The sequence below is a fragment of the Crocodylus porosus genome, unplaced genomic scaffold (assembly GCF_001723895.1).
Source record: "Crocodylus porosus isolate Cpor-Errol unplaced genomic scaffold, CroPor_comp1, whole genome shotgun sequence".
In the NCBI taxonomy this organism is placed as follows: Eukaryota; Metazoa; Chordata; order Crocodylia; family Crocodylidae; genus Crocodylus; species Crocodylus porosus.
The window spans coordinates 95,847,401-95,873,019 of record NW_017728943.1 but is presented as its reverse complement, the minus strand read 5'-3'; the positions used below and the strand labels follow the sequence as shown (position 1 = coordinate 95,873,019).

The 25,619-nt window shown below is 39.3% G+C and overlaps 1 protein-coding gene across 1 annotated transcript in view; it reads left to right on the top strand.

Moving 5' to 3' along the window:
* Positions 1 to 25,619, top strand: part of RYR2 (ryanodine receptor 2) — an 810,210-nt gene that overhangs the window by 423,104 nt on the left and 361,487 nt on the right. The window contains exons 18-23 of the mRNA XM_019549810.1: positions 568 to 686; positions 1,017 to 1,150; positions 4,623 to 4,864; positions 12,896 to 13,088; positions 15,273 to 15,489; positions 17,989 to 18,093. Of these exons, the coding sequence (XP_019405355.1) occupies positions 568 to 686; positions 1,017 to 1,150; positions 4,623 to 4,864; positions 12,896 to 13,088; positions 15,273 to 15,489; positions 17,989 to 18,093 (1,010 nt within the window). The remainder of the gene's footprint in view (positions 1 to 567; positions 687 to 1,016; positions 1,151 to 4,622; positions 4,865 to 12,895; positions 13,089 to 15,272; positions 15,490 to 17,988; positions 18,094 to 25,619) is intronic.

Below are 25,619 nucleotides of genomic sequence, written 5' to 3'. Positions count from 1 at the left end.
CAGTGTTCAGTTCCTGCTTAGCAATGATATATGCAGAAAGAATGAAGTGCTTCTGTGCATCTTACTCCTGGAGAGCTAGCAGGTTCCCTCAAAGATGCATGCTGCTCTGCTGAGAATTTCACATCTGTCTGTACTTTAGCTTTGGGCTGGGATTCCAATTTTGGTCCCTTGTTAATTGCAAGTTTTTAAAAGAGACCAAAAATGTTGCAGAGAATCTGTTTTCATAAGAAAATAGAAAAGGCAAAAAATATATAAGCATATTCCATGTATTGTAGCTACATAAAACATCTTGTCATTTTCAAACAGAGGGAATTTTTCAGACTGCTGTTTTTGATTGAGCATTTACCATAATACTGAGCACATCTTCAGGGACCAAAGTCCACTGTTTTCCTGTCCAGTTTTGCTTTAATCCACTTATTCTGTGAGGAACCTATAATATCTACACAAATCTCTTTTTGCTTTTGTTCACAGTATACTAAAAACAGTTTATTGTAGGTAAATGCAGTTTCTATGTGCAGTTAAGATGCTATAAAACCAATAAACAATTTTTGTTTGTTATGTTCTCAGGAATTCTAGAGGTTTTGCACTGTGTGTTGGTGGAAAGCCCGGAAGCTCTAAACATTATTAAGGAAGGACATATTAAATCAATTATATGCCTTCTTGACAAACATGGAAGAAACCATAAGGTATGCAAGATAGTACTGATAATTTAACTATAATTGATCAACTTAAGTAAATAAGAGAAGCCCAATGTTTCTAGTCAAAATGAAATCGTTATTTATTTAATAATATATTGATATTTAAAATTAAACTTTCATGAAAAGGGGTTGCAGATATCTTCTTAGTAAGAAAAGGGGTATTTTCTTACATAGATATCACTCACTGTTCTTTTGGGCTTCTTTGTTTGCATCACATGCAAAGAGATGAGCTATCAGTCTTTTTGCTGATGTGCAGATTTTCTGATTTCTAATAATGTAATATGAAAAACTTGCTAGAGAACTGAATTTCTTTTATAGGTTTTAGATGTCTTGTGCTCTCTCTGTGTATGCCATGGAGTAGCTGTGCGGTCCAACCAACATTTAATCTGTGACAACCTTCTACCAGGAAGAGATCTTCTCCTACAGACACGCCTTGTCAACCATGTGAGCAGGTAAAGGCCAAAAACAATGATTTCCTAAATATATATGAGCAAATCCAGTAGCATTTCAGTACCTTGCTATATTTTTAACTCAGCATAAGAATTGCCATTATGAGTTGCTTTTTTTTTTAAAGACAATACATTGACTTGCATAATGTGGTTTCTAATTACTATATGAAATGTTCTCATCTATATCATTTACTAGAGGGACCGTAGCCAGGTTACAAGGTAAGGCAATCCTAAACTGCACTAACTGAACTCAAGACCACTAGTTGGCATTCTAGCAATTAGGCTGCCATAGTCAGCTTCCTGTTGCATCTGACTCTTCTGCACTAAAGGCATCTTGGAACAGGAGAGAATCTGGCTTTTCAAGTAAAAAAAATTATGTTTTATACTCAGCCGTGCTTCTCCTCGCTTTGTTTACTTAGAAGTATCCTATAGGCATAGAGTGGAAAGAAAAATTTAGAGAGAAATATAAATGATAAGTGGGAGTTAGTTAATAATTCTTAATTAGAGTTCCCAGGAAACACAATTCTGCAATCATGCAAAAAGGTTTCTTTGGTTTACCTGATTGAGAGGGAAATGAAAAAAACAAAACAAAAAAATCTTGGCACGCATAATATTAGAGATGCTAATAGAATGAACATAATTTGGTAATTAAGGAATGTTGACAGTAATTTGAAGAGTATCTGCCTTGGGTTCCTCAAGACAGCAATTACTTGGGATGCCCAGCCTTGTATAGTCACGTGGACTGTCCTCTAAAGTCAGTCAAGCCATAGCTTCTAGAATGGGCCTTTATTCCCTTTACCCTCCCCCATTATCTGTGGCTTTCCCTGAGAGAAATACAATAACCAGAGTCATTCTGCCCTGAAGACCAAGTAAACTCTATTCGGGGGGAAAAGCAGCCTTAGCTCTTCTCTCTCTAACTATGGTCAGATCTAGGATTTTGGAAGGGAGGTGCAGATGGTATGATACATATGCATCATATATAATGCAACATAATTTTTTCCAGTTAAAAAGAGGGAAGCAGATTTACTAATATTGTAGGGGCATAGGGGCTATGATCAAAGCAAAACCAGATATAACTTTGTTAGAATGTGGATTAATTGGCTATATCATGCCTTGTGTATAAAAAACAGAACACACTGGGCAAAAATAATCAAAAGGTGTTATTTCATTAGTCCTGTAGTCATCCAACTGCATCACTGCACCCTCCCTTGAACCTTTCTTGTTTCTAACCCAGTGATTCTTAACCTTGTTAGACTTAAGACCTGCATTACTAGACTTAAGGCACCCTTCAGAAAATTCCGGCTCTTTGTTTTCACTCCTTTTTTTTGGCTACAGAGAAATAATTGAGCAAAGAATTTTGTTCCAAAGAATTCAAAGAGCCCACAAGGTCACAACGTTTTTTAACACTATTGAGTCCTGTTTGAAATCTCTAGGTTTATCTTGTAAATCATGTCTCCAAACCTGACAGTGCTAGCATTTTGTGGCATGCCCAAGCACCCTTGAAAGGATCTCAAGGCACCCCAGGGTGGCATGGCACACTGGTTGAGAATCACTGTTTTAAAATCTCAAGCTGCTCTCCTCCTGCCTACCTCCCTGCTTCCTTATCTCTAGGCATCTCCCTTTTCAAGACCTTCTGTCAAGTTCTGTCTTTTCAAGGGCTTCTTTGGCTCCAGAAACAGCAAGGAATCTCTTCAGGTGCTTTTCTGGAGTCCACTTTGTGTGTCAGCACAGGTCAGTTAGCCCTTTGTTGCTTGATGGCCCATTGTCTATTAATGGAGAATTTAGACAAATCTCTACAGCTCAGCTAGAAGCCCAATTAACTTAATCTTTCCCAGAGCACAAGCTAGTTGTGGAAACTGGACATGCAACATTATTATAATGCAGACATATGTAAACCTAAAATATTACAACAAACCATCACAGTATCAACAATGAGAAAAATCGTTAAGAACTCAAAGAAGTAATTCTTTAAATGCATCAGGAAGACATGAAATCCTAGCAATGGCATGATGGTGCGCGATCACTTGCAAATGAGTTAGATTATTTTCCAAGGATCTTAATAATGAGTCCACAAGTGGCTGTAGCCCAATTCTAGATCCACGTGTCTTATCAGACTGAGGACAGGTGTTTCCAGGAGGGATGGGCACCGTGTTGCTGCGTTGGATGTTCTGATGTTCTTTTTGCCTGTTCCTTGTTTCCTCTTCTGCCAGTCAAAGAACTGTTTCAAAGTGTTGAGGTCTCTCCCAAAGAGCCTTCCTCCATTTTGGCTGGTCCTGAGCAAGGGTCTCTCAAGTGTTGTTGTCAATGTTGCACCTCTTCATGTTTGCCTTCAGGGTGTCTTTGAAATGCTAATGGCATGTATCATATGGCAATGGTATATGGCTAGTACAGGAATGAGGGTAAAGTTTTAAATCATGATGCATAAAATACAGCATTCAAAAATATTTCTGTACTGGAAAGTCATTTATCTAGTAACAAAAGACGAGTCACGGTTATAAAATCAGAACTGTTGCTCTGGAGTGGAGTAATGCTGAAAAGGATTTAGAGGTAGTGGTATGCAACTGAATCTGAACTTCCAGAATTAATGGTGCGACTGAAGTTTTAATATGATCCTTGAATATATAGCAATACCAAGAAAGTAAACAGAAGAGGTATTATTTCTATATGCTGCATTTATAAGATAATTACTGAAGAACTTTTATCTCAAAGAATGGTGACAAATTGGAAGATTCAGAAAAGAGCTGTAACAATGATTCAAACTGTAATTTAAGAATTCTGTTTAGTTTATCTAAGAGAAGATTAAGCTATGATTCACCATGATCTACAAGTAATTGTATGGTGATAGAAATATTAGGTATAACAGAAATATTAGGTATTTCTGTTATCGGAGATCAGATTTGGTGGTCCTTTCTGGTCTTAAAATTTATGAATCTACAAATGGACTTATGTGCCTCATTTTAGATACCTGTACAGCAAGGAGAGTAATGCTTCTCACTAACAAATGTTTTTTTTTTTAAAGTCTTTTAAATCATTAGCAATTCAAACATGCTAATGTATAGGAATGGCTTGTAGACTCGAGACTTACTGAATTTTACGTATTTCCAAGTTCAAGACCAATCATTAAAGCTGTAATAAATTTATTAAATTATAACTCTAATTTACAGCACAGTATTTTAGTAAACATTCTGTAATATAGTTGTAGGGTAATAAAATAGTAAATAGCATAAGTTTTTTTTTATTGCTGATAGTTGTACTTAAAAAGCAAATTAATTGTTGATATTTCAGCATTGGCACTGGTTTAATTACTGAAGCTGACACCTTTTGGTTGAACTTCCTAGGAAGTTTTGTTCTTCTGTTTCAATTAAAAAACAAGCCTCCAGTCACTGGTAAACAAGACTGAGAAAAAGAGGTGTGTAACTAACACATTTTTTAGATGAGTTTTCATGGAAATTCATTCTGATTCTTTTGTTTTAAGCATGAGACCCAACATCTTCCTTGGGATCAGTGAAGGCTCTGCCCAGTACAGAAAATGGTACTATGAACTTATGGTTGACCATGTGGAGCCTTTTGTAACAGCAGAAGCAACTCATCTGCGAGTGGGCTGGGCTTCAACTGAGGGCTATTCACCATACCCTGGAGGAGGCACAGAATGGGGTGGAAATGGTGTTGGCGATGACCTCTATTCTTATGGATTTGATGGTCTTCATCTGTGGTCAGGTAAAACATGTTTATCTTCTGGGTACAGGGATGTAAGAATGCCATTTCCAGTAAGGTAGTGGTGTTCGGCAGCAATGAAATGTATGGCAGTGTACATTAATCTGAAAACATATTCCACGCTCAATAAAAACAACGTCTATAAGACAATTTAATACAAATTCTATAGATGGAGTCATAGTTTGTCTCAGCCAGAGGCTGTCATTGTTTTAGCTGTTCTTCCAACAGATATGCTTTAAAACGTCAAAGGTGTGGAAATGACAAGAATTCTTACAGCACTGGATGTCTAATTTCTTTATGATATTGTAACAACATGAAAGATTTAGGTTATACGCATTTTTTTTTAATGTTTGCAATGCTGATTTCAATGCAAATGTTAGCAAACGCTTGAAAAACTGGCTAACAGGAACTTTGTATAATGTACTACCATATCCATTGTCAGTCTGTGATGAATACTGACTTTCTTTGAAAATATAACAAGGAAATTTTTGTTTTATATATTTTAAGAGTAGCTCTCTAGGGTTCTGTTCACTGAATCAATCTTGATAGGAAAGGGTATGGTTTCTGGCTCCTTTTTAAGATATAAATATTTTATTTGCCTAAGTTTAGGTTGACTTTAGATTGAATGTGTGCCTCAGGAGTGTTAAGGTCATTCTGGTGACCCTAGTCTGGCATACACTGTTGGATATTCAATCTTAAAAATGTCATTGTCCTAGAATGTAATTATTCTGAAATAAAAGTTCCTGCTCCTACTGAAGAGGCATTGTGTTCTAATGGTAGGGGAAACACTGGATATGCTCCAGCACACTGGGACTACTCAGTTTTGCTGTCACTTAGGCAAAAGCTCTGTTCTAAGCAATAGCAAATTATATGGAAAGAAAAGATGTTTTTCATAACACTTTGCTTAAGAAAGACTATGAACAACACAGTGTCCATTTTATATTCTATTCTCTGACTTTCTTCACATGCATCCTCTGTGTTATGAAGCTTCTTGTACCTGTGCAAAGAAGGCTTACAAAATGAGCTAACATTTCTAATTCTCCACTAGACTAGGTTGGAACTTAGTTTGGCCTGATAGGCTTCACCCCCCACCCTCACCTCTTATCCTTCAGAGGCTTTGAAGCGATCTCTGTGCAAACAAAACAGAAACAAACAAAAGGGAAGCCTTGCTCACAGCCCCTCCCAATGGCTGCTTGACCTAGACTGCTTCCGAAGCTGAGGGCAGCCCCATTCTCTGTTTCTGCCCCCCTTTTTATCTTCCAGTTCATATGGTCCAGCTATTCTTCATTCCCCACACTTGGGTTAACTTCCTTGTTTGGGAGGCTTATTGCATTCCCAGACCTGGATTCTCAGCCTTTGGTGAGTCCAAAAGGAAGTACTAAATGACGGAGCAGTAACAACAGTGCCGTAGTGGCATGTGTAGACATTCCCACTGAGTCATAAATTTGGTTAGGAATAGTAGTGGCAACATATATGCAATGCCATTATGGAAGCAGAGATAAACATATTTTTATCTAACCCCTTAAATAGTTTATTTTGAATGTATCAAGGTTTCTGAAATTGGGAGACAACGTGGCTGAATGCTTGGGGATCTGAAGAAAGTTCAGGAGGGAGGAAAACCGTTCTCACTCTAGTGATTCGAGAAATAGCTTCCTAATCAAAATTCTAGGAGACTAGTTGGTTAAACTAGTCTGGGAGCTAGTAGCAGTCACATTGCTGATATATATAAAATGAGACTTCTCTTGGCACAATAATGATTATAGTAAAGTTTATCTCATTTACTTAAAATCTTACTTGAACACATCTGAGGGGCTGTTTAAAGGAATGAAGATCACAATGAACTAACCAAATTAGGCCTTGTACTTAAAATTACTCTTGTGAATTGGGACTTAGTACTAGATAAAATAAAATCATTTTTATGGCCTCTGCCAAAAAATATGCCTTTCTGGAGTCGTAAATGAGAGACAGAACTCAGTAAGCCAATTTAGGGTTTGCTGTCTACACAGTTTCTTTGTACGGCATGGGCACAAATAAGCAGATGATCTTTAGGTTGCCAGTATTTGTGCATTGATCCAGCAGTCTGGTTGGGGATTCAAAATCTCAGATCTCAGCAAGATTTCTGTAGCTTTGCAATTTTATTAGTATTGTCTAGAGCATGGGTATCAAAGTCACCTTGGGTTCTGGACTGATCCAGACCATGTGACCACCTGGCAGGATGGATCCAACCTGGGACATGGGTGCAGCCACTGTGGTAACACTGGGGCAAACAGATATGAGTCAGGCAGCCATTTAGCGTGGTGGTAGCATGCAAGAAGTGGTGGCCCAGGGGCTGCAGCATGCATCAAGGGCTGTCATACAGCCCTAGATTCCATAGTAGGTCCCACTCATCACCAGCCATGGCACCAAATGCCATGGATACCTGGTAGTTTGGCTGATCAGATGGAACAGCTCTATGGGTCATATCTGGCCTGTGGGCCACTGTATCTTTGACACAATTGGTCTAAAGTAAATAAAAACAAGTTTTCTTCAGGCCTGAAATGACCCCAAGGTGTTAAATATTGAAAAACAAATTCACTCGTCTTCTAATGCATCCTAGAAAAATGCTAAATAGTAATAATAATACCATATTTCCTTGATTCTGACACAACTTTTTCCCCATTTAATGTAGGGAAAACCCGTAATCTTAGAATTGTGTACAAAGGTAGAGGAGTGGAGCAGGCGGGTTTTGTGGCTTGGGCTCCAGCCCCTATGCAGAGTCAGGGCCATAGCTGCAACTACTTCCTAGAACCCCCATCAGCTTGGGACTGCCTGAAATAAATTGCTATCATATGCAAACTTGGAGATTTCATTGTGCATCCCCATTTTGAGGTCACTGATTAAAATGAACAAAATAGGGGCTGGCAGAGATCCCTGAGGGGCTTCACTTTTGACCTCCAACCATCTTGAAAAGTGAACATCTAGCCCTATCCTTTGCTTCCTGTCTTTTAACCAGCTCTCAATACACAGAAGAACATTCCCTCCAGTTCCGTGGCAAAGCAGTTTTTTAAAAAGCCTTTGGTGAGGGACCTTGTCTAAATCTTTTTGAAAGTCCAAGTATATTTTGTTTATGGGATCCCCCTTGTCCATTTGCTTGTTGACACCCTCAAAGAAATGTAGCAGCTTTGTGAAGCGGGATTTCCCTTAACAAAAACTAAATCAGCCTTTCCCAGCAGAACAGATTCGTCCCTGTGACTTCTGATTGTATTCTTTATTATGGATTCTACCAACTTGCCAAAGAAGGAAATGTGATTCACTGGTCTGTAGTTTCCAGGATCATCTCTGCCACTCTTTTTGAAGATTGGTGTTATGTTGGCAAACTGCCAGTCTTCTGGCATAGAGACTGTTCGTAACAATAGGTTTCATACTGTTGCCACCAGTTCTGCAATTTCACCTTTAAGTTCCTTCAGAACTATTGGGTGAGTGCCATCCAGTCCAGGTGACTTGTTAGTGTTTACTCTTCAGACCCATCTACTAGAAAGTATTAAGCTGGCATGGGAATTTTCACAGTGTTTTGCAGTAAACACCAACACAAAGCATTTATTTAGCTTCTCTGATACAGTCTTATCATCCCTGAGTGCACCTTTTATACCTTGGTCATCAAATGGTCCTTCCAGTCCTCTCACTAGCTTCCAATAAGAGTAATAAAAAAGCAGTTTTTATTACTAACTATAGTATCTTTTGGTAGATATTCCTCAAATTTTTTTTCGGCCAGCTGTTTTTTGCTTTTACATTTGACCTGCTGGAGTTGGTGAGCTTTCCTGTTTTCCTCATTTCAGCACACTTTCCATTTTTTGAAGGATGCCATTTTTGAGGGATCTACTTTCCTGAGTCTGTAATCTGGTATTTTCAAACAGCTTCTAAGCTGCCTGCAGGCTTTTTACATGTCTGATTGCTGCTTTAACTTATTTCTAACTTCCTCATATTTGTATCATTTTCCTTCCTGAAGTTGTATCTTGGCATGGTGGACTTTTTCTTCTTGCTCCCTCCTGCTAGAATGTAACTATAAAACATCTGTCACTTCCTTTAGTATATTGTTCCACTGATTAATCACTTTGTAAAAAAATGGGCCTGATTTCTAATTCAGGTTTCAGCCACTGGCTCTTGGCTATGCTTTTTTTCACTACACTGAGGAGCCCTTGTGGTGCCCAGGAAAGGTTTTTATGCACTGTAATCAAGCCACCTCTCCTACTTTGTTTTGATAAGTGTGACCCAGTGTGGGGGGAAGAAAATATTGCAATGACTGGCATGTCTATTCATGTCTCCTTGCTACATGAAGTGTTTTTTGCTTAGTCTTTTCCCCTGGGTCTTAGGAGTATTTTCCCACAAAAGGGATGAAAGAACTTTGTTTGCCCACCACAAGCTGATCAAGAAAAATAAATATCTGAACAGAGAGGCTCCAATAATGAGATCTCCTTCCCTCCAGGCGAGGGGGAGAGGAGTGTATGTACTTTAAAGCAGTGTGACAGTGCCATGCACTGCTCTTGCGCTTCAGCTCCAGCACCTGTAGGTGAGCTCTGTCCATCACCAGCCCTTCCCAGTGGTGTTTCATTTTAATCAAGGAAAAATGTGGATTTTGGGTTACTTTTTTTAAACTGAAAATTGCGGATTTTTTTCAAATCGGAGAAAACCAGGATCCCTGCTAATCACAAAGCAGAGTGGTGCAATGAATTATTCAATAAAGATACATTAACTGAAGCTGCTCTTTGTCACAATAAGGGAAAACAATCCGTTTTTTTCCTCAAAGGCCAAAGATTATTCAGAATGTCAGTATAAAAAACCCCCCAAAACTCCAGCAATACCATCCCTTAAACATGTAGCCACTAGTAAACCTGTCGGAAAGTGTTTAACCTCACACTCTGTAAACAAAACAGAGCCTCCAAGTCTCTCCAAAAATAAAACAACAAAAAAACCCAACCCCTTGATTTTTACTAAACACAGGGTGACAAACCCATCCAGGCCACAAGGTCAGAACTGGACCCACCAGTGGTAGCAAGGTAGGCAGCAGTGGCACAGGATTAGAGTAGCCGTCATTTGTCTCCATGCTGCCAACACATGGCTCCAATGGGACTCTGTAACTGGGAATTCAGAAGTGAACCCCACTCTTGAATTCAAGTCCTTTGGAGGGGGAGGGACTGAAGAAAAGTTTTTCTTTGGTGGTTCATTATTTCTGCTAACTGGGGTTCTTTTTAAGGAGGTATTGCATAATTTCAATTAATAAAGGTAATGGTTTGCAAAAAGTCATGACCGCTAACCATCTGGTTTTTTAAGGCCAGACGCTCTGCTGGGCAAAGTAGAGAAGTATAATTATGGAGAGCTGATCATGACTTCCAGGATCTGGGGGCTGGTTTTGGTACATTCCCATAGGAGTTAAAAACTGTGGTAGGGTGATCTAACCTTTACCGGCTAGTAGCAGTTAATGGTGTCCTGAGCATGTGTGGGGTGGAATTCAGGGAATATTTTCCATCCCTTTGAGGTATGGGGAAGATATATTTTATGAAAAGATAAGATTCTGAATATTATAATCTAAAAGTAATATTTATTGGCCATCTTTAATTAGGTTTATATTCATTTTAATCTGTCCTTTTGAAAAGGTAGAAAAAACAGAGGCCTTGAAAAACATAAAAGATGGCTGTCATAGTAAACCAACAGATATTCTGTCCTTAACATACGACCCATTTTAGACCTGAGGAAGGGTACTATTATACCTGAAAGCTTATCCAGATCTATCCCACCCATGCAGTTTTTCCAGTAAAAGATATTGCCCACAAAAACTCTTGCCTCTCACATACTTCATGCACCATCACAGCCACAGCATCACTTTAGCGCTGCTAACTCATTTTAGAATTTTTGGAGCTATTTCAGAAGTTCTTTACTTCATTCATGGGTTTTTTTCTTGTATCTTCTATTATAAATTAAGTGTCAGAACAGTGTTTTTCCTACTTTCACATTCTTCTGCAGATAGCTTTCCATAAGGATCAGAAATTGTATATGAAATGTAATGCAATCCATGCTATAAATGGAAAGGAGAATAACCGTTTTCAGGGTTAATGAAAGTCAGGGAAAAGTAACACTAATAGGTATGGTGAGAAAGTGCTTGTTAATTTCTATTACTACTAACACTGTGCACATAAGGCTTGATTATGACACCTTGAATCAGGGAGTAGTACCATAGTCCAGAACATGTGAGAGGATCTGATGATTTGGCCTTTAATATTGTACTTAATGTTCTGTATTTTCAAAACACTCTGCAATAAACAAGTTTACCCTCACCTTGGACAATGAAACCTTCCCTTCTTGCACATTTTGATAGGTTACATTCCACAATATATTATAGGGGTTAGTGACAGCAGAAAAATATTTATTACTGATAATTATTTTGTTGATTAAGCCAAACATCATTTTCTAATTTTATATAAAATGTGATAACTTTATATATAAAAATGCTTATTTCTCTGTGGAACCAGTAAAAAGAAAAATAAAAGAATATGCATTTGTAAAACCAGCCCTCTTGATAGCTGTCCTTTCAGTGAATGTTCTCTGGGGGCTGCTGGGTCATTAGGGAGTAGAGGCGATTGAAAATGTCAACAATGTTTTTTCAATAGAAATGCTGGTTTCTTCAAAATTGAAATCTTTTATAAAATGTCATTAGTGTTGAAGTTCCCACAAGGGAAACAGTGATTCAAAGTAAAACTATGTAATCTTTAGTATGGGAAAATATTGTTCATGTTGATTTCCAATTTATACATTTTTCTATGTTTTCATAATTTTTATGTGATTAAACATGTAAGAATACTGACATCTCATGAAATGAAAGAAAAGAAAAATGGATAAGTACATTAAAAGAGAAGTCAAAGCAAAATTTCAGACTTGTTCGTAAATGAAAAAGATGAAATTTTAAAACAATATTTAAACAGTATGCAATATTAAGGGAAGGTCTTAATGTTCATTTGAGGTCTCTGTATTTCTAAACTGTTTGGTAGTCAGCACTGGAAATTTATACTAGTAGTCTAGTCACTGACTGAATATTAACAGAAAGCCCAGGTAAGAATCTAACCAGGAATTCGGACACAGGCACAGCTTTAAAAACTTTTTTTCTACATACCTTGAGGTAGCAGCATTGCTTGTGATCGCAGCTGTGCCAGGGCACATGGAGCATCCCACAGAAGCATGGGGGGCTCTCCAGCGTGCTCATCAGCAAACCCAGAAGTAAGAGGACCAGAATTATTTCCAGTCCACTTCTGGGTCTGCCAGGGAGCATGCTGGGGGGCCCTCCTGTGCTCCCCCAGCCCAGTGATCAGCCATGGGGGGACCCTGGGTGGTCCCCCAGACCCAGGAGGAACAAGTTACTAAGCTGGGGAGAATGCGGGGGGCCCCCTGCATGCTTCCCAGTGGACCAGGCAGTGGACCGGAAGTGCTTCTGGTCCACTTCCAGTCTGCTGCCAAGTGCTCTAGGGAGCCCCCCCTTGCTTCTGTGGGACACTGCATCTGCCTGAGCACCACAGCATTCAGAGCCCTTGCTACCTAGAGGTATGTAGAAAAAACATTTAAAGCTAGACAGCTGAATCTCTGAATCTGTCCAAATCTCTCCAAATTGATTTGGAGGGTTCCGAATTGATTTGGTGAGATTAAAGGGTCCTCTGATTTGATTCAGATTTAGCGATTTGACCACCGAATTGGGACAAATCTCTGCCGAATTGAATCAGGGAAGCTTTACACAGACCTACCACCCACAGGTGCTGCCAGTGGTGCCTTTTTGTGGGGGTTCACTGCCAAGCTGAGGGGGTGCACCCCCTACACGTTGCCAGTGTTTGTATAGATCCTATTATGTTTTCATCTGCACCTTCCTAAAACTTAAAATGAATGATTTCACATTCTGGTACAGGTGTCTATAACTCCATGCACTCTCATATATTTATCTTTTTCTGGCTTTTGTGAAACTACCTTTTCAATATGGGTCTCTCTCATTGTTCTGAATATTTCTCCTTTCTTCCATAGGTTGTGTAGCCCGGACAGTAAATTCTCCCAACCAGCATCTGCTAAAAACTGATGATGTGGTCAGCTGCTGCTTGGATCTGAGTGCCCCAAGCATCTCATTCCGGATTAATGGTCAGCCAGTTCAAGGAATGTTTGAGAATTTCAACATAGATGGGCTCTTCTTTCCAGTTGTCAGCTTCTCTGCAGGAATAAAGTTAGCATCAACTGCAGTTTTCTTTAGCCTGTATTTCCAGTAAACGTATTGAATTATTCCCTTAATGCCTTCATACTCATTTCCCTTTTTGAATGATCTCTGCCTTCTTGGCACATTGCCTGTTCTATGGACAAAGAACAAGGGGACTCCTCAGCCAATAATCTGTCTGTTATTTTTCAGCATGCTAATATGTTTAGATATTACAGTTGTGTAAGGTTTGAAAACCTTTTCCTCTCCTTTTTAGTCATCAGTACATCTTAGTACCATATGTTGTCTGACCAACCTTTGAAACAAATTTAATTTTACTTTAAATAAATTAAATAAATAAACGTTACTTTAATAAAAAACTCTAATGTGAACACATGCCCAATAAATAATATATCTTCCTCAGTCCAGTCTTTACTAATTGAAGATGCACATCTTACAACTGGTCAATTAATCTGCAGTTTAGCAGTGTCTGGGATTTCTTGCTAATGCCGAATTTTCATATAATAACATCTGCAAGTATCATGCTCTGTCATCTAAGGTTAATTTTTACTTTGGTAGTTGCTGGTCTGGCCTTGGAATTTTCTTCTTACTCTACCATAGCAATGCTCTCGAAGGGCGCCTATAGATGTGTAGTGAAGCTGCTCCGATGCACTGTAATTATGGCACATCGGAGCAGTAATTATTCAATTAATCAAGTCTGTTGGCACATGGTCATTACCACAATCCAGCAGACTCCAGCATCATGTGTATCAGTGTCCCCACACTGCAAATTGGTGGTGGGGTTGCTTTAACTAAAGCATGTTCGATGCCCACAACCATTTTTCAGCATAGGGACTCTGATACCTGTGATGCTCTGGGCACTTTAATTAGAGTGGCTCTCAGAGATACTCTAATTAAAGAGCACCCCCATCTCAACTGCTGCAGCATGTGTAAAAATGCCCTAAATGCATATAAAGAAAGCTGTGGGTCCCCAGGAAATTTCAGTTAGTACAAAATGCAGTAGCCTGCCTCTTTTTATCCTGGACTACTTTCTATCCTGGACTACCCAGTGTGCTAACTATACCAAAATCCCATAGAATGACATCAAACTTAAGGTTTCAGTCCTCTCCATCAAACAAATGAATGATTTAGACTGTAAATTGAAAATAATATTAGCACTTTGAGGTAAGGACTGCTCTTAGTGGGCCTACTACCTACATAGAGTGTAACTATCCACTGTAAAGATAAAGGCTATCTATGCAAGAGACCAGCTTTTTGCACTCCTAGAATATGGAACAAACTGATATGAATTAAAACTTTCAGAAAATGTACCATCCTTCATTTCAAATGTCAAATGGGCTACTTCAAACTTCCTTTGATAATATAAACGTGATACAGAATTTATAAAATAGATGTATATTATTGTACCCCAATCATATAATTTCCCTTTAAGGTACAGATAAAACAACATTTTTGGGGCAGTTGAGACCCAATGTTAAATGCACTTCTAAAAGGTATTCAGCCATTACAGTAGTGAAGGCCATATTAAAACTAGAATAGATAAAATTCTATGACATCAAAGATATTCTAGTTTTTCTAGAATTTGGCTAAGTTTTGCCCTTCCCAGAAAACTTGATAGGAAGTTAATTTCTCAGTTTTGTGTCATTATTGTTTTATGAGCATCTGTGCGTGGGACTTGCATTATTTAACTTAGAATAAACATGGCTTATTCCACATTTTTGTTATGTTAGAAAACCCTCAGTAAATAGCCTCAGTAAATGAAAGCTCCTTTTATTGTGTCCTGGAAGGATACATAAGCTATTGGAGAGAGCAAAGAATATTTTACTGAGCTTTTAGGTTTAATTTTATCAAATCTCCTAGAATTCAGGGGTTTCAAAAGTTGGGGTTGGGCTTATTTGATTATATTTTCTCTCTCCAGGATAGTAGTCCATTTCTGGATGTTAAGAAGTTATTGTCTAATTCCTTGGGATCATCCCCCATCTCTGTAAAATCATTCAGTAAAGATGTGGTTAGTTTTGCATAGTGAAGCATTCCCTGTCCCTTTGACCCCCCTTTCCCCCAACACTCCAGCGCTAATTGTTAAGATACATTTGAAAGGAAATAATGTAATGCAACATTTAGTTTGTTGTCGACGACAAAAGACTAACCATATATTTTTACCGTTGTGATTGCATATGTTGCTTCTGTTCTTAATAGGGTACGTTTCCTACTTGGAGGCCGCCATGGAGAATTCAAATTCCTTCCTCCACCAGGGTATGCTCCTTGCTTTGAAGCTGTTCTGCCAAAAGAGAAGCTGAAAGTAGAACAGAGCCGAGAATACAAACAAGACCGCAATGGCACAAGAGACCTGTTGGGTCCAACCATATCTCTGTCACAAGCAGCCTTCACACCAATTCCTGTAGATACTAGTCAGGTAAAAGATTTAAACATTTGCATTCTTGCTCAATTGCAGACTTTGTAGGCATTTTTGTTAGATTTAAATGTATTAAGCTTGCAACTTGTCTTAAATTTGTGGGTTTTTCTTCTGGTAAAGGTGTAACAACCAGGGTTGGTGTTCTGGGTAGCAGGGGCTGGGCTGGCTGCTGCAGTTGGGTCAGCAGGGGCATGGGTTGCCATTCTTGTGTCGCTCCTAAGTTGGTGCCACAGGCTGGTGCCGTAGTCACTTGTTGCTCATATACTATTACCTTCTACATTCTGTTTGGTACAGTTCATTCCACCCCTTCAGGTAAATGCTTGTTTTATTTCATACTTCATGTCAACTAGGTCTGAGTTAGTTGTGGCATTTCAGCAGTTGCCATTATGTCATTATTGAACTTTTTATTGCTGTAGAGTTTTAAATGTAAAGGCTGGAGACCATGTTAGACTCAGCAGGGACTTCTAAACATGCACTTAACTGTGGACTTGACTAATTAGCCCTGCAGTTTCTTTGACAATCCTTCACAGTCAAGGACAATAGTTTTCCAAAGCTGTTTTCATGGAAGATTCCTGTGTGTGACTTCTTTTGTCGTAGAAACACTGCTGCCCATCAGCTTCCACATGGCTCTTGACAGAATGGGACCTTGATCCAACGGCAATGAGACCAACAAAACTCATTCTCTTGCCTTCATCCACCTTCATAGCTACTGAGCTTGTAACATCTTCTTCAGCATGCTCTGCTGTTGATTACTTGTAGACCCATGGCTGGGGACTGGGTAGGCTTATGTTAGTGGGGACCTGTACTTGCCATGTCACAGCACTTTCAAAGGATATATGTGGTTTTTCAGGAGGCAAAGCATTGCCATCTATTGTCCTAACCACATCCCGGTGGTGCTGCCACTGCTTAGTCCATGGCTGCTAATTTGTCAGAGTTACCTCTGCTTATTTCACAGGTACCCTTCTCTGAGGGCCATTCCACTATCTGCCACTTGTGGACACACAGGGTAGCAGTACAGCCCTGGCCCACAGTGCTCCATAATAAAGTGTCACTGTCTATACATGCAGTATTATTAGGCTGTAGTAAACAAATTAACTTCACTATAGGATAGACTTGACAGCAACAGAGAGGTGTCTCCTAGCTGCCAAGGAAGGGATTGTATAGAGGAAAATACATTGCAGCTACTTAACATAAGTAGACAGAACTCCCAGAATCTTCTAGATGACCCCCAGATTGGCTCAAATACCTGTTTTGCATGCTAATTAGCATGCACTGGAGAGGGGTTCATCGTGTATAGGTGCCCATTGTTGCTTTGCTGTGTGCGTGTATAGCCAATAAAGCTTTGCTTGAACTTTAATCAGTCAGATGTGCCGTGGCGCAATCTGTATAACCTCCCTGGCCCACTCCCATCTTTGAGTTGTAGTAATTTAAGTTCTACTGCAACAGATAGTACTATCTGGGACAAATACTTTCCTGTGGCGGAGTTATTGACTGCCAAAATGCAAGTGTAGACTGTGACCAGTGCTGGCTGGGGCATGAAGGTGCTAAAGTGTCTGCCAGCTAGCCCCACACTGTATTATTCTCATGCCAGCCAGACCCTTCACAGCATGTTTAGCTAGGGTGGAGCAGCCTCAGGCTGGGGCTGTGCCTGGAAGCAATAAGGTCCGGTGCAAACAGTGCTGGAGTTTATTCATGCACATTAATAGTACATGTAGATGCACTGAGTGAAACAAGTCCAGTAGTCTTTCTTTACTGGGATTTTAAGATAACTAAGAACAGAATTACTCTTGCTCTTGACAGCAAATGATATAAATAAAACTTGCATTAATAATTTGCTTCTTTTACAGCATTATTTTTCCTTAAGAAATAATTTAGAAACTTTTCTGACCCTGCATAAAAATGTGTTTCAAGATCTTCCAGTAACTACAAAACAAAATTGTTTTAATGTTGTTTTTTGCTATTAAAGTGGTTGTTTTTATTCTGGTTGAAATTCATAGCGATGTTTCCAGTCCTGCTCTGACCTTGGTATGGTCCTCCAAATGTTAGTTGTAGGAAGATGATAAAAATAAAGAAGTGTTTTTGTAGCATGTAGGCTATTGAGACTTTATACTTCTGAATTTCTCAACTACTATACCTTATCCAATTCACTGAAAAATAAAACATCAACCTTCACCAGAGCATCAAAACCTAAGTGATTCTGAAGAGAGCTGGGCCTGTCATCTTTGGAAGAAAACAAATTATTTATATATTTCATAAAAATATATAAGTATCAATACAATTAAGGCTATTTCTTTTCCCCGTTTACCCTTTCAAAAGTGTAAAGATTAAAATGCAAAGAACTTTTGATTTAGTTTCATCAGTAAAAAAATATATGATCCTCATTATGCCTAACTTTTTTATTCTAATTATCTATACTAATAAAGTTGGTTGTGAAAGTACATATCTGGATGGTATAGTAGTGCAATTTATTTGATCATGTCTCTTTTTTTACCTCTTTAGATTGTATTACCTCCTCATCTGGAAAGAATTAGAGAAAAATTAGCAGAAAACATCCATGAACTTTGGGTCATGAATAAAATTGAACTTGGATGGCAGTATGGCCCTGTATGTACCTTTTAAACTTTCACATTCATCATCTTACTCTCTTTAGCTGGTAAACAATTGTTCTACTTATTGTATAGGATGGTGACATTCAGATCAAACTGGATTTCCTCCATAGCTATAGTGGAACATTTTTGGAATTCAACTGTAATTGTATGTCTTTAAAGCAAAGACATTAGGCCAAATCCTGGGTTCCATTAAGACTGTTTTATGCTGTGTTTTAATGCCTGGCTATGTGGGGATTAGAAACAAACTACATGATTCACTCTCACTTGCTGATGAACGGATGACATTATTTTTATAGCTGATTCTAGTTCCTCACCTTGCTTTTGCTTTGGAAAGCATACAGTCAGGGAAAGAGTGGGGTGGTTGGAGCAGCACAGTATTTTTGTCTGTGAAATACCTCTGTGGAGCACTGCAGTGGGGTGCAACACAGAGCAGGTTTAAGACTTTTTAACATATGGTTAGAGCTATTATGGATTTCTTCTGGGAAACTTCATGGGTTGTCCAAGAATCAGGCTGTTTAAGGCAGTTACTCCTTGGCTCACCCTGACTCCTTTGCCAACCTGAACCTCCTTGAGTCACGTTGTTGTAGTGTCTCATAGCAGCCATGAAAAAGCACTTCTGAAGGTTCTCAAGGCAGGAGAGTTTGTATCATTTACCTATTTTCCTGCTCCTTTCCATGATGCATAGAAGGGGAGAAAATCTGTCTTCTGGCTTCATAAAATGAAAATCCACCCAACAATATTTATTGGATATTTTAAAGTCAGCTGAACAATAATTAGTCATGTAAGCTAGTTATATAGGATACACATGGCAGTGGTTATGCAGACCTACTTACAGAAGGAAATGCTATTCTACAGAGATTTGATTTCTTCAGAGGAATAGACAATAAATTGCAACAGTTGCAGATATATATATGTTGCTCAGTAGAATAACTGTGCTGTTTGGAGAGAGAGTAATTTTCAGAACAAAGTTCATTACCCTTCTCATTGCCTTCTGTGGGCATGTGGGTCCCCTTGCCTCCCTTTATCAAGTTATGATAACTGGGACCTCTGCCTTGTCTTCCTTCCCTCTTTCCTGGCATGTCTTGATGTTATGATAATCTTTGGGAGGAGAGCTGGTATCTTGGGAGCTGGTATGCCTGACAAGGGGCTGGTCTGCCTCAGGTTTCTGCCACCGCTACACCCTGCTCCTTTCCTCTCAGGCGACCAGTCATAATTCTCTGTTGATGGAGAGTGGGAGTCACTGGACCTCAATTCTTCCCTGACTCAGTTCAGTTACGTGCCCCACAACAAGTTGGTCTCCATCTTCTCCAGATAAGCCTCTTTTTTCAGGCTCAGATATTCTGGTCTAGTCTGTGATTGCCTTCTTTCTTTCTTTTCTAGCACTCTCCTTATTGCAGCCTCCAACTCCTTTATCGTGAGGCTCTACCTTTGGTGGTTCTCCTTGGGTTGGCTGGTCTTGCATGGTGAAATCTCTCCCTGCCTGTCCTCATGACTCTGAGACTAAATGGCTTTATAGGGTCCAGGTGTACTGATTAGGACCTAGTTGACTGTAACTCAACAGCACAGGGGATCCTCTTTTCCCCAGCTGTCTCTCCCTAGGCTGGAAGTACTAAATTAAAAAAAAAGAACAGGCTGTCACCCACCTTGCCTGTGGTTATGTACTCTCAAATGCTCTAAAGAAGAAATTTCTAGGCTGCCCTTTTCCTGGGGAACTCACTCTGTGTGTCCCCTGCTCCCCGGCTTGTGGGGCCACCCACTACTACCTTGCCATCTGGTGTCACTTATCTCACTGGGCATGTTGGATTGGTTGTTCACTCGTGGTTGCTGGATCACAGCATCCCTCAAGGGTTCGGCTGGCTGGGTCTCCAGTGCTGTTGGTCTTCTTCCTGGTCCTGCTGGACTGCTTTTTTCCCCAGAGATGCTGAATGCTGCTCTTCTCTTGGCATCTACTTTTAAAGAGCTCAGGCTTCCTCCCAGGCCAGTCGATGCCAGCTCCCAAGGGTGCGTGCTTCCCTGACCCCAGAGACAGTGCGCCACTCCAGTTTTTACCCAGGTCTCTTCTCTGGCATGCTGGCGAAATCACAGCTCATCCAGACCCTGCTGAGTGAGTTTTACTCCAAACCTCTTCTCTGGCATGCCAGTGAAGCACAGTTCATCCAGACCGCATTGGGTGAGTTTTCCCCTGGACCTGTTCTTTGGCACACTAGGGAAGCACAGCTTGTCCAGACCCCACCAGGTGAGTTTTCTGCTGGTGCTGCCAGTCCCACAGGGGTCTAGCAGGGGCTGCATCCCATCTCCTGCTATGCCTTCAATATCAAATCACATATATCTATATTGTACCAGACCAAAAAAGTCCCATGGGGCAGTATTGGAAGTAATAGTTACCATGTGGTAGGCATTTATATCAGCTGTGAAGGCATCTATTGTTGCTCGTAGCACGTAATTTTGGAAGGCCAAAGATTTAGTTATACTTTGGAACAACATTTTCATTTCAGAATTTATGTAAGAGGCATTGTGTTCAGCAAAAGGTCTTCTGCTTCTTGGGTTAGTTCTCTGAATGGCCACAATGACCTATGTTGTGAGCGCTCTGCAGAGGGATCGATAAGTTTTTTCTCTGACCAGGAACACAGGTTAAATAGTCATTGAGTTTCAGTTCTTTATCATCTTGGTTCAATCAGAAACAGAATGAATAAAGATATTGTGAGAACATTCTGGAGTTCAAAGGCTATGGCAGACTTGTGGCAACTTGTGGCCAGTTTAACTATTGGTATACTGGAGAGACTGGGTTGATAAAATGCAGTAGAACCTGCATATTTCACAAGATATGGTTCTTTGCCCCCTACTGCAAGAGTAACAGTTTGTGAAGTAACTGGGGATATTCAGAGCATGGGACATCTGAGATGCTTCATCTGTTTGCTGCAGCTCTTATTTCAAAGAATGTTGCTTCTGTGACAAACCATGTGGGACTGCATATGAGCTCCAGCTGATTGGACAAGTGGCTTCTTTTGGAAATAAAAGCTGCAGCAACATTTTAAGTGTCTTGTACTTAATTTGGCAAACCACTACAAATTAAGCCTGTTGTGAACTACCAGATAAGAATGATCTCAGTTCTGCTGCAATATTATGTGTGAAAGTGACTGAGAGGAAAACAAATTTTTCACTAGCGGTACTGTGTCAGTAAAGGAATCCCTATTCTTATTACACTCAAATAACACCAAAAATACTGTAATCTTTGTAACATATAAAATATAAGGAAAATGTTCTTGCATTTGATGCAAGCTGATGAACCAATCTGTTTAAAAGTCACAAAAATTATTTGGTACAGCTTCTTGCCAATACATCTGATAGAAACTCTGTTTTAATTACTATAAATTTCAACAATTTAGCAGTCAGATCAGGCTAAGAAACTGAGGACAGATTAGATCTGGTTAATTGAGGAGCCAAACCTATCTTTCACTTGTAAAATTAAATAAAGGTATTTTAAAATATATAAAAATATTGCTTTTTTTAGAACAAGTATTATGTGACTTTGTATTTCAGTAAAATGTCTAAGTAGTTTAAAATAATAAATGACATGATCTTCACAGCAGCCCTATAGAGGTAGGTAGAGATTATTAGCCCCATTAAATAAGTTAAAAATAGCTAAGTACAAAAGGATAAATGGTCTGATCATGTCTCTTTGGATGTGCCATTGGTACCAGCTGAGTAGGATACATTTCTGAGATCTGAAGTTTTTAAATGCTGGTGACAGCAAGACAGTTCCTTCTAGCCTTCAACCTAATTTCCACAGCTACTTCTTGAGGCTGTTACTCCTATTCCTGTCCCCTACAGCCACAGAATAAAATCCATCTTCATCCTCTCTATAATCACTCTTCAGGTATTTGAAGACTGTTATCAAATCTTCTCTCAGACTTCTCTTCTCCAGACTAAATATCTGTAGTTTTATTCAGCCTCAACTCATAAGTGTTGCCTTCTAGGCCCATAACCATTTTGGTTGCTTTGTGCTAGACTCTTTCCAAATCGTCTGCATCCTTATTGATGTATGGGACACAAAACTGGACACAGTATTCCAGGGAAGGCCTTTCCACTGCTGAATGGAGTGGAAGAACACTTGATTTGCAAGTGGCACTCCTGCTAATATAACCCAGTATACTTTGTTTTGCAGTGAAAGCACACTCATGGCTCATTTGCAGTTTACGGTCTGCTGTAACCCCCAGACTCTTTTCTGCAGTACTGCAGCCTAACCAATCACTCCCCAATCTGTATTTGTGCATGCAATTATTCCATCCCAAGTGCAGGACTTTGCATTTGTCTTTGATGAATTTCATCTGGTTGATCTCAGACCATTTCTCCAGTTGATCCAGGTCATTCAGGGTCCTAGCTGTGCCCTTCAGAGCATCTGCAGCTCCACCCAGCTTGGTGTCATCTGCAGTTTTGCTAAGTGTGCAGTCTGTCCTATCATCCAAATCATTAATGGAGTTATGAAATAATACTGCACCAAAGACAGATTTCAGGTGAACCCCCCTTGATACCTTTTCCCAACTGGACATTGAGCTATTGGTATCAACTTGTTGGATCGTTGTGCACAATGGAACATGGAAGCATTACTCAATTCTTTCATCTAGTGTGTATCATCTTAATGAGAATGTCCTGAAAACAGTGTCAAAAGTCTTGTTAAAGTCAAGGTATATTACATCCACTGCTCCTCCTCTATCCTCTGAACTTTATCATACAAAGAAACAAGATTGGTCAGGCATGACTTGTTGAATGAATCCATGCTGGCTGTTCTTGATCCCCTGTCTTTTTCTAGGTGCATCACAATGGATTCCTTGAGGACCTGCTCCATTTCTTAAGAGCACATTGTATTTGCCATTTTTAGTCACTGGGGACCTTGCCTGTTCTCCATGAGATCTGAAAGAGAATAGTCAATGGCTCTGAAATTACTGCAGTCAATTATTTCAGTACCCTAGGCTGCATCCCATCTAGCCCTGAGAGCCTGAAAGAAACTAGCTTTTTTCTAAGTAATCTCCAACCTATTCTTCCACTATCCTGAGCTGTATATCTCCTTCACTATCTTTGCACACAGCTGCCCTCATCTGATAGCTGACTCCACTTGTGAAGACTGAAATAAAACAGGATTTAAATACTTTAGTCTTCTCTGCATCATCCATAAAAAAACCTGTGGCTTCTTTGCCCTTCTCTTGTTCTTGACAAACTTGTAGATTCCCATTTTATTGCCTTTAATGCCTTTGTCAGCTGCATCTCAAATTATGCTTTGTTCTTCCTAATTTTCTTCCTGCATGCCCACTCTTATACTCTTCTCTAGTACTGTGACCAAGCTTTTACCTATTGTGAGATTCCTTTTTGAGTTTCAACTCATTGAAGTGATTGCTGTCTGAGCAGGCTGGTCTCCTGTTTCCCGTTCTTCTATGATATTGATAAGATAATGTCACATCCGTGAGAAAAAATTGCTAATTAAAATGTGCTTATTAAATATGAAAGGTTGTAGTGCATTTTAGGGGTTGGATAGAAGATCAGACAGTGGCATAATTTTACTTATCACACATCATCTAGAACTGAGGGCTACATTTTCATTTATGACCAAAAATTCAGAATAAATTGGCTTTAAATGCGGACATATTCTGAGGTAATGGAATCCTCCGGCTTCTCTACCTAAAGCGAACATGTAGTCTAGTTGCACAGCTACCATATATGTAGACAACTAGTCTTCCAGGCCATAGAAGGCTTATAAACATCTGTTGACATATCTATGCTGCTTTAGACTGTGCTAGGACATCTTTCTGTGCAAATGCACTCTTTCTCACTCTGCATGTACTCAGTGCTAAAAAAAGTACCCAGCATTCAACCATCATTAGAGAAGTTCTTGGCGTGGGTGTCTGAATTTGAGAGCCTGAAAGCAGAACTGGGCATGAGGCAGATAGCAGCTAAGTTGCGGGTTTTCTGGCATTTAGTGACTGCAGAACAGAATTGGAATCGACTCACCAGCAGTCAAGTCTAAGTCCTTTCCTCAATTGTTATTTACCTCTAGCTATTTAACAAAACTGAACATAAAAAGTGGAAAACTTCAAATCAAGAAAATTACTCAGGGTCTTAATTAAATTATATATCTGTATGCAGAAGGAACTTCTGCATGAAGCTCTCCCTTTCTATATGCTCAGTCACTCTATAACAGATGCTACATAAGCCTTTCTTTAAAACTTTGATCTTTTCTGATGGAGAAGTTTTATCACTGGAGAGTACTTCAGGTGAGACCAAAAGAAGCAAATTGTTTGCCCCCATCAGGACCATGAAAATTAGTTCTCATCTGCATTAGCTTGAAACGCTCTTGAAGAATCCCAGAGATGGCTGCAACAGAGGAAGCCACTGCTGTTGTAGGACCTATAAAGCCATCCTGCTAAGTGAACACAGTGTAGGGGCAGAGAGGCTTTGCATGGATGGTCCGTGCTGTCCTGAGAATCATCTTCCTGTTTAGGGCTAGATGCCAAAGATTTTGCTGGAGGAGGCTTTTTTCAAGAGCTTCCTACCTACTTCCCCCCAAATGTTTCTGCATTATCAGTGACAAATTTCTCATACTTATGCCAGTTTCAAAGACTGGCATCTTTCAGTATAAAATATTTCATTTTGGACATAATCAATATTTTTTAAATTTCTATTAACAAACTTATTGAACTACCAAAGAAAATGTTTAGGTTCCTTTTTTCCTTGTAACTTGTTTGGAAAAAAATTGAAGTTTGATTAAAAAGTACTTTCAGTCAATGTGCTATTATACTCTTTTATACAACTACTTTTATCCAATAATTCCAAAGTAAACTAACTAATCAAACCTCAAAATAGCCCATTGACGTACACAGGCATTCTATTCCTTTTTTTCTTATGGAAAAAGACTATAACTGAGAGGGTGTGATTATCTTGGGCTCAAGCCATTGACAAAGCTGAAAATGTACTCACAATTGACTGCTTAAATTGAAGGGTTTAGTAAATGACTCCCTTATTGACTCCCTAGCATCACTGTAATAAAAATAAATTAATATGCCAATCTTGCTTGTGTTCTGAATACTTCTGCCAGCTGATATGCTACTGACCATCTTCTAATCATTTTAAGAAGCATAAATTGAGTGATCTTTAGAGGGGATATTTGTCTTTTGACTATCCATGCTTGCACGGCATGATTTTCAGTATTATGCCCATAGGTTTAATTAGTGGGTGTCATATATAAATTTTTGCATGCTACACTGAAAAAAGATTTAAAACGTTCTCTAAAATATTTTAACTTTTTATGCCTCAGTCTGTTAAAATATACTTCTACCTTCAAGGTTCTAGTGACCTCTGACTAATAATTCTAAGTCAGTCTCAGCTGCTTCTTTCTGTATGCTGTTTTGAATGACTGGGTAGTAAAATGTGCTTATATATAAGAAGTATTTCACTTTGGATTTTTTTTGACTGAGTACCAAAATCTGCCTCAGCTGAGCCTCCAGGAACATCAAATTGCACCAAAGCACT